The sequence below is a fragment of the Strix uralensis genome, chromosome 14 (genome assembly GCF_047716275.1).
Source record: "Strix uralensis isolate ZFMK-TIS-50842 chromosome 14, bStrUra1, whole genome shotgun sequence".
Lineage (NCBI taxonomy): Eukaryota > Metazoa > Chordata > Aves > Strigiformes > Strigidae > Strix > Strix uralensis.
In genome coordinates this window covers 22,358,500-22,367,436 of record NC_133985.1, presented here as the reverse complement: position 1 = coordinate 22,367,436, position 8,937 = coordinate 22,358,500, and the positions used below count along the sequence as shown (strand labels likewise).

The 8,937-nt window shown below is 48.0% G+C and overlaps 1 protein-coding gene across 1 annotated transcript; it reads left to right on the top strand.

The window, feature by feature from the left end:
* Window positions 1-444: 444 nt before the first annotated feature.
* Window positions 445-6,098, top strand: IRF1 (interferon regulatory factor 1). The gene is made up of 9 exons (XM_074883221.1): window positions 445-536; window positions 1,456-1,555; window positions 1,751-1,927; window positions 2,251-2,300; window positions 2,425-2,560; window positions 2,744-2,869; window positions 3,727-3,770; window positions 4,368-4,503; window positions 4,979-6,098. Exons 1-9 carry the CDS (start codon window positions 450-452, stop codon window positions 5,077-5,079), a joined length of 957 nt encoding a protein of 318 aa, XP_074739322.1. The 5' UTR covers window positions 445-449; the 3' UTR covers window positions 5,080-6,098.
* The last annotated feature ends 2,839 nt before the right edge of the window (window positions 6,099-8,937 follow it).

The following is an 8,937-nucleotide window of genomic DNA, read 5'->3' as shown; positions in this document are numbered from 1 at the left end:
AATTAATAATAAACTTACAGAAGGCGCCCGTGCAGTTAGTGACTCTCTGCGGCCGCGGGGGGGGGGGGGGGGGTCCCGCACCGGTCCCTGCGGGGAGACCCGCACCCACTCCTTGGAAAAGTGGGTGATGGGGGTGGGCTCCCCCCGGCCCCCTCCCCTGCCCCACGCAGCACGGGCCGAGCCCCCGCCATCCGCCCACCCCCAGGATTCAAAACTTGAGAGGCTTTTTTAGTGCTGGCCGGGCCGAGCGGGAAGCATTGCCCGCCCCCCCCCCCCCAGCAGGTGGAAGATACTGAAAGAGAACTAAACCCCTGGAAAAGTCGCTTTGGTCGCATCGGTCGCGTTAGCGGTAACGCTCGGGGGGCAGAGGGGAAGGGAGGGGTGACATTGCAGAATGGTTAAAATAGTGATGGGATTTTTGCTGACCTGTTGTTTGTTTCACAGACAACATGCCAGTGTCAAGAATGCGCATGAGGCCCTGGTTGGAAATGCAGATTAATTCCAATCAAATACCAGGACTGATATGGATTAACAAGGTGAGGGTTCTTTATTACTGTTGTTGTTATTCTTCTTATTTCTGGGTCATCAACCATCCTTATTAGATTACACGAGTCAAGATCACAGAGGGCAGAAGAACATGGAGAAAACTTGCAAGCATTGTGTTTAAAACCCAACTGTTTTTGTTTTAGAAAAAGTAGCTCTGGTTGGCACACAAAGTAGCAGTTCTGTTTTTTTCCTGGGAAAACTCGCAGCAGGGAAATGATGAATTACAATAAAAGCAGTCTGAATGGGATGGAGAACCAAGAAAACTCCCACATCTCCTTTAGCTCCTGCTGCCCGCTTGAGCCAAATCACCTCCTGTCCCAGTTAAGTAGCTACCTCCAGTTACTCTCCCAGTTGCTCCCAGTTTTAAGATTTGGCCAGAAAGAAACATAGTATTTTTTGGTTGGGAAGGCACCCCCTGCACCTGCAGCACAGGCAGGTCACTGGGCTTATTGAACCAGGGCTCTGTCTCTGAGGCTTCCACATCCATCCCAAGGTGATATTTAAGCTGGGACATGTTTTTCTTAGGATTCCTGCAAGATCTTATGCACAACTTTGTAAAGGGATTCTCTACCAAAGTGTACCTAGAAAATATGCTGTAGTTTATTACATACTAATAGATTAGATGCAATGTGATGCAAAATGATTCTGGGATAAAATTGGCACTGCAGCTTACTTCTACTGTACTGTACCATGTGTGGTTTTTTTTTTTTTTCCCAGTTTCAGAAATTATAAAAAACCTTAAATACCTTGAGCAAAAGAGATGGAACAATGGATGTTTAATTAAGATATAGAGCAGAGGGTTTGTAAAATTTCTGAGCTGCTACTGAGAATTCTTTGGCTAAATCCATCGTTCCAAACTGGCATGTGGTGCTTCTTTTTTAATTCAAATCTCTATTGGTTTAACTACAGGATAAGATGATGTTTCAAATCCCATGGAAGCACGCAGCGAAGCATGGCTGGGACATGGAGAAAGACGCCTGCCTCTTCCGGAGCTGGGCCATTCATACAGGTGTGTGCTGGCTTTATGTTTCCATAAGTCCCATGAATATCTCAGACAAGGCTTTTTTTTGGTCTTGATTTACAGCCCAGGTGGTTTTATCAACTACTAGTGTCTATGTCAGAGAAACTAGAAAAATGAATTTTTTGGGGGTGGGAAGAACTAGCACTGAAAAATCTAAATACTCACCCCATCTCTTATTTATAGGAAGATATAAAGTAGGTGAGAAAGACCCTGATCCGAAAACCTGGAAGGCAAACTTCCGCTGTGCTATGAATTCACTGCCCGACATCGAAGAAGTGAAGGATAAAAGCATCAACAAAGGCTCCAGTGCTGTCAGGGTTTACAGGATGCTGCCGCCCCTGACAAAGGATCAGAAGAAAGGTAAGCCTGCAGCAATCCAGCCGGGGTTACACAGCTGCTGCTCTTAAACACCCCTTAAGTTTCCGGCTCTGCGTAGGCAGGGGTATAACAGACCTGTTGGTAGCACTGGTGCTACTGGGGTTAGTCACTGGTTATTGCCATTGGTAACGGTTTGGACAAATGGTTCATTTTATCCCATCAGGATAGCATCATCAGGAAGCGATCGGGAGCTGCTGGTGGTGACAGCAGTTGCAGAGCTTGACCAGGACTCAGAGCTGCAAGAGCTCGCCTAAAATGTCAGCCAGGCAGCCCTTTCTAACATTCACCTTATTTTTATTTAACAGAAAGGAAGTCAAAGTCTTCAAGAGAAGCAAGAAACAGGAGCAAGAGAAAGGTATGTGTCTGTAGAGGCAGCTGAAGAAGCTAGAGGTTTTGGTGGTTTTTGTGCTTAATTTTTTGCATGTGGGAACTTGTGTGCTCTTAGACAAGTCTTTCATGCTTTGCCCTTATTTTTGTAGCCATACGAAGACATGAGGACGGAAGAGTCAGCAGAAAGACTAACCAACACTCCTCTGCCAGATGACCACAGTGGCTACACTGTTCATGACTACACGGGGCAGGAAGTGGAGGTTGAGAGCACATCCATCACCTTAGGTGAGACTCAGTTTTAGCTCTCCGAGCAGAGTGGGAAGTGCCGCCTGTGCTAAACCCACAATCTCTGCGCCAAAAGACAAAGAGGACTCTTGGGGCTGGGCCTGGCTGTGGCATCAGATGGGCAGGGAGGAAATAGAGGTGGTTGTGTCTCTCGTGAGTGCCAACTCCTGGTGCATCCCACAGACCTCTCGTCGTGTGAGGTGAGCGGCTCCCTGACCGACTGGAGGCCGCCGATGGAGATCACCATGGCTGACAGCACCAACGACCTCTACCAGCTCCAGGTGTCTCCCCTAGCTTCATCCTCAGAAGGTGGGTATTTCTTTTTTCCTACCCTGGTCTTTCATCGGTCTGTTGGTTGGAAGCAAGGCAGTGGGATAAAAGAATGCCTGGGGGATCAAGAGAAACAAGAGTTGTCTTGTAGAAAAAAAAAAAAAAAACACAACCTCCACTTGATGGATTTTGGATGGCTGGAGCTACCAAAGCAGCCAGGTTACAGAAGGGCACGTGCCACCTGCAGAAGTAGCTGCTCGTGGGTGAAAGGCTCCAAAATGCCATGTACTTTGCACATGGGGGCAAAGGGGCAGGCTTCGTCTCACAGGCTCAACGTGGTGGCACGGACAGATCAGCCTGTAAAAAAGGGAGAGATTTCTGAGCTGGGAGGGTGGGATGGGGGGTTTCCGAGGCAGCTGGAAGGAGACGATGCCAGAAGCAGGACAGAGTTGGGTACAGTAGTGACAGTGGAGGAAACCGCGCTTCCCAGAGGGGAAAAAAGGAATTAACGTGGATGTATCAGAGTGATTCTTCACTTGGGGTGCAAATCATCTTCATCCCACATACCAAGCAGGCTCTGCTTTGGGGAGTCTTGGGGAGGCGTTGGGGCTGGCTGGGGCCGTGCACCCCAAGATGGGGTTGTTGGAGAGTATCTGAGATGAAGGGCTGGGGGGTGTCTGGGCCATGGAGCTGCTGATGGGCCTCCCCGCCTCAAACCCATGAGCCCCTCCTCGGTGTCATCCGTGGGGCGGGGGGGGGAAGTCAAAGGTGGTGGTGGTGCGTGACAAGAGAATATGAAGCGGGTTGCGTGGTGAAGAAGCAGAAGTGAGGGCTAACGTGCAAAAAGTTGACGTCTATGTTTTCTTCTTTTTTTTTTCCACATGCTTTCTAAACAGTCACAGACGAAGATGAAGAGGAAATGAATTCGGACATTTTTAAGGTAAAACCAGCCCTTCTGGTCAGAATAAAGTTGGCCAAAGTTGCTGCTTGCACCAAGAGAGGAAGGGAAGCAGCTATCTGATCCAGTCCTCCATGAGCTGAACATACGCTTATGTAATCCAAGACCCTTAATTTAATGAGGAAGCCTGAAAAATTAAATATAAAAGAAGGCTACTTTGCAAACCTGAGCTGGAGAGGACGCAGCCATGGAAATAGTTTACTCTTCATGTGAAAGTCAGAGGAAGCTATTGGGTACTGCTAGAAGTAGAGGTGGCTGTTTTAGAGTCTGCAGATATTCTCTAGGCTTTATTTTGCCCTTCTCTACACTTCTGACATGTATGGTGCTTAATCTGTATTTGCAGACATGTCACGCTCATCCCACTGATAAGACTTTAATCACCGAAGGTGCTCTGGCCCTCCCTGTTTTTCATTAACTTTTTTTTTTTAACTGGGAGTAAAACGAGTTTTATATAATTTAGCATGAGAAGATATAATTTGATCTTTTTAGCTTACCTGTCTTCTAGTTAAGGGAAAGCAATAAAACGTTGTACTCACAGAAAGAAGGAGCAGTTTTTACCATCTCCTTATTCTCTTACAGCTGCTTGAACCAGCCCAGGACTGGCACGCCACCAGCGTCGGGGGGAAAGGCTTTCTCACCAACGAGCCGGGCACGCAGACCATGTGCAGCACTTACAGCTACAAGGAGCAGGATGGGGAGATCGACACGACTTCGGGTACAGCCTCTTCCGTTACCACTGACAGTCAAGGACGATGCAGACGAGGGGTTTTGTGCAAGACACTAATTGGGAGGGAGCAAGTAGATAGAGGAGTTCACACAGCCCTGTGTTTTGAGATTTCTGTGTGGCTTGTCAGGAGTCTGTAAGGAATTCGTTCATAAAAGAAAAAGGAGAAAAATGCCTCCAGTAAGAGTATACTACTGATTTGTCTTAGGGTTATACACATGTAAACTATGCCAGCTTTCAGGAACTGCTTGCAATGTAACTGAAGAATTTCCACTAGCAATAGCTTAAATAGGACAGTTTAATAGAGAGTGTTTAGAGTATTTTAGCAAAATATTAGTCTAAGGTATTTACATCTGAGGAATCTTTAAATTTTTGACATATTTTTATATATATACACACATATACATACACTATTTTGCTCTTGCTGTGTGTGATTCAGTGCTCATTCTTGTTTTGTTTCATCTAGGAGAGCTGGAGTTCAGGTTCTTCGACCAGAAAAGCAGCCTAGACTTCTCCTGGCTGGAGACAGTGAGACCTAGCATGCAAGTCATTCCCTGTGGCTTGTAAACCCCCGGCTTCTTCTGACCATGAACTGCTCTGATGTAAAAACTTTTGACGAGCCTGAAGAGAATGGAGGAAATTGTTTGTTACTGACCAAACAAAGAAAGTAGCTTTTATATTCCGTTTTAACTTTTAGGCCTGGAAAAGTTAGCAAGAAAAACTGCATTATAAATTAAAAAAAAAAAAGACTCCCATCTCAGTAGTAGGAGTCCTGGCACTGAAGATGCTCAGCTGCAGCACGCCCCTCGTCAGCGCTCGGCGGTGAAGCTTTAGCTGGAGGGTCGCTGATGGGCCGTGGGCTCTGCCCTGGCGGGGTACGGCTGAAGGGGGACTGTGCCGGAGGCCTGGGGAGAGGCTGTTGTCATCCTCCTGCGTGAGACAGGACGAGCACTTTACCCACGGAGTGCTGAGGGGAGACGCTGCAAATGAGTCTCTTGCCTGTTAGTTTTGGTTGCTGCTTACCTGTGCAACACTGGTGACATTGAGCTTAATGACTGTCATTGTACTTAGAAAAATTGCACTAATTGGCCTTCTCGTCTTTGATTGACTCTATCACATAGCTCATCTTTCAGATCTTTAAACTGTGTAAATAGTTTAGACCAATAAAATGTGAAAATTCAGTTTAGGCTTCGCTTCCACATAGTACAGTTACCCAGATCCACTCATAGGATGTTATCTGCTCGCAGGCATGCTGTATCTAGTTCCACATCATAGCTGAAGAGATGCTGCATGAAACAATTTTTGCACTGATAGGGGCAGAGCTCTTTATTTATGCCATGCCTTTCTGAGACCCCTTCTAGCACTCTACCAGGATACCTACAGTACTGTATGCAGCAAGCTGGAACACCCCACCGACCCGCCCCGGGGCCGCGTGTGCAGGAGAGCGCAGGATGGAAGAGGTTCTAGTTCGTGTGTAATACATAGAAATCAAATCACTAAGCTGTAATAGACTTATTTTCTTGTACATTTTATTTTTGTATATAACGTGTTGTATATTTGTTTTAATAAAAACATTTTATATATGACGTGTTTACTTTTTCTCATGGGAGAGTTCTGCGAATGCATTCCAGATTCCTTGAAAATACCCAAACAGCTGTGCTGTTGTCAGAGACAGTTGGAGGATTTTTTTTCATGAGTCATGAAAGCAGAGAGAATTTAGCTCCCCTTTTCCACCTCCCCTCTGCTCAGGGCAGCTGATGGGTGGAATCCTGCTTGTCCTGGGAAGGGACGCCCAGGTTCTGTGCACATGTGGGGTAGTTGGTGTGTATCTGCCATCATCTGCCAGTCAGACCTGACATAGAGCAGGGTTGCAGGCTACGCTATTAGAAAAACCCCTGCACCACATCCCTGCTGTGGGTGTCCCTATCAGCAGTGCTGTTGGCTTCTGTGAGAAGATTGGCAGTGAAGAATATCTCAGGTTTGCCTAAAAAGAAAACACATGGACAACGCAGAAGGTGAGGGGGAAAGCAAGCTGGTTTTCCCCCGTATATTGAACTCATTTGCCCTACTTTCAGGCTGGAAAGGTCTGATGTGTTACTGCATCGTCTAGGGCGGGAGACAAGAGCCAAGCGTGACTGATGCAATGTGTCTCCAGCTGCAGCCACCAGCATCTGACACCGCCTGGAAAACCCCTGCGCTGAACAAAGCTGTGCCGTGAGGGCCCTTGGGGAATAACTTCATTCACCGAGCGAGGGTGGACCGAGGAGAATATCAGGCTGCGGGAGAGGAAGACCCAACCCAAAGGGCTAGAACAAAGCGGACGTTTCCTACCGCCCTTGGCGCAGGCTCTGCTGCAACTCGGATTGCAGACACATGGGGACGGATGTGGGGTTTACCGAGGGAAAAGGGACAAAAGCAGTGTCCTGGGAAGCAGGTGGTGGAGGGTGTCAGATCCAGCACAACCTGGACATGGCCCAGCAAGGTGGATGGGCAGCCCAGGGAGGGAGAGGCTGGGCAGGGCTACAGCAGTGCCTGTTAGTCATTAACTGGCCCTATCTCTAGGGCAAGCCAAAGCAGGCAGCTGCAGGCAACACCAGGCAGAGAGCAGCTTCCAAGGGCTCATTCTGGCTCTGTGGAGGTGGCAGCCTGGAGGGTGATGACCTTGCTGTCCTCACGCAGTGGTCACACTCCTTGGCATGGCATCTGGCCTGAGGGGCCACCTCCTGGGAAGGGATCCATCCAGCCGAGACCCCCCCGGGTACCAGGGCTGCCTCGGATCACACCCACCCAAAACCCTGCGCAGCAACCAGATGCAGACCTAGAGCAGGAATATTTTGTGCATGAGCACCCACCAGATCAGATTTGTGCCCCAGCAAGCAGCAGCTACTACCAGGGAGAGAGTGTGGGGCTGCTGGGTCTAGAGCCACCTCTGTGCACCCAGGAAGGGGCACCAGCTCAGTGTCACCGGCACAACCAGGGGAAATCACATAGAATCATTCAGGTTGGAAAAGACCCTTGGGATCGTCGAGTCCAACCCTCAGCCCGACTCTGCAAAGTTCTCCCCTACACCACATCCCCCAACAGCTCATCCAAACGGCCCTTAAACACACCCAGGGATGGGGACTCCACCCCCTCCCTGGGCAGCCTATTCCACTCTCTGACCACTCTCAAAATCAATTTTGTTTAGGAACTTGTTACACACAGCGGGCAGGGTGTGGGAGAGAGAAGGGAAACTTTTCATGATGCAAACAGTGCTAAAAATAAGGTAGAGATTAATCTGCCTATTCATGCATTAAAAGGAGCGAGTTTTTCACAGTTATACTCAGATACGAATAAACAGCACTTAAATTTTCACAGATAAAAGGCTTGACCAAGATTTGAGGACAGGAGAAAACAGCAGCTAGTGCCTCCCAGCCAGGGATCACAGACACGCTCCGAGTGTGTGTTCACCAGGACAGGGGAGATGCTTTCCCGAGCCACCTGCCAAGGGACCTGTGTGACCAACCACACGTGAGGTATTTTGCCAGTGAAAAGTGGTGAAGTCCCATGACAGGGTGGAATTTATCCATCCAATTGCTTCACTGGCTGAATAACTGCCAAATTCAAAGTATTTTGTTGTTGTTTTGAACAATTTGGGAGGGGAAAATAAAGCAGAGTCGAGCTCTCCAGCGCAGGAGGCTGTGACTTGCCGAAACCCAGCAGAGACCCAGAGGCTGCTGTGCTGCATCGATGCCTGACTGGCTCCTCCATCACCTCCAGGGCAGGTGGGATTTGTAGAAGCAACATTTATTCTCTCAGTGCAAACCTAAGGAGATCTTTAGGCTGCTCGTACCCACAGGAGCATCATGAGCACTTCAGGATAAACCTCCTGCATAAGCTATGCGATGAAAATAGTTCTAAAACCTTGACACTGAATTCTTCTGAACTTGCCTATCCTAATCAAACTCTTCATAAAGCCAGTAAACTTCAGCTGGCTTTCCTGTGTTGGAATGAGAGTTGCTTTCACCTTTAATATGCACACAGCTACATTCAGCTGGGAAGTAATTACATACCAAGAGAGCAGGTCATTGAGGAGAGCTCACCCTTGCCAAACCCAGACAAAGCAATAAAAAGAGTTTTTATGGGCAGGGCTCGAAGGGCAAACAGCTCTTTCTTATGCTATGAACCTTGCATGACAGTGAGAAAGATCGACAGGCAATGCAACTGTTGTAAAAGTAAAGAGAGATCACCTCTCTGTGGTGGAAAACAAAAAGTAGTAGTTGTATAATCAGTGGTCGTTTGGGCAATGAATGGAGCTGATGCTGCAGCTTGGCAGGCTGCTCAGCGGAGCCTCTCCACCGCTTATCCCGTACTTAAACCATCACTGGCTGCAGCTGACTTGCAAACCTTGAAACCATTCAAAAACAAATCCAAATTTCTCCTGAT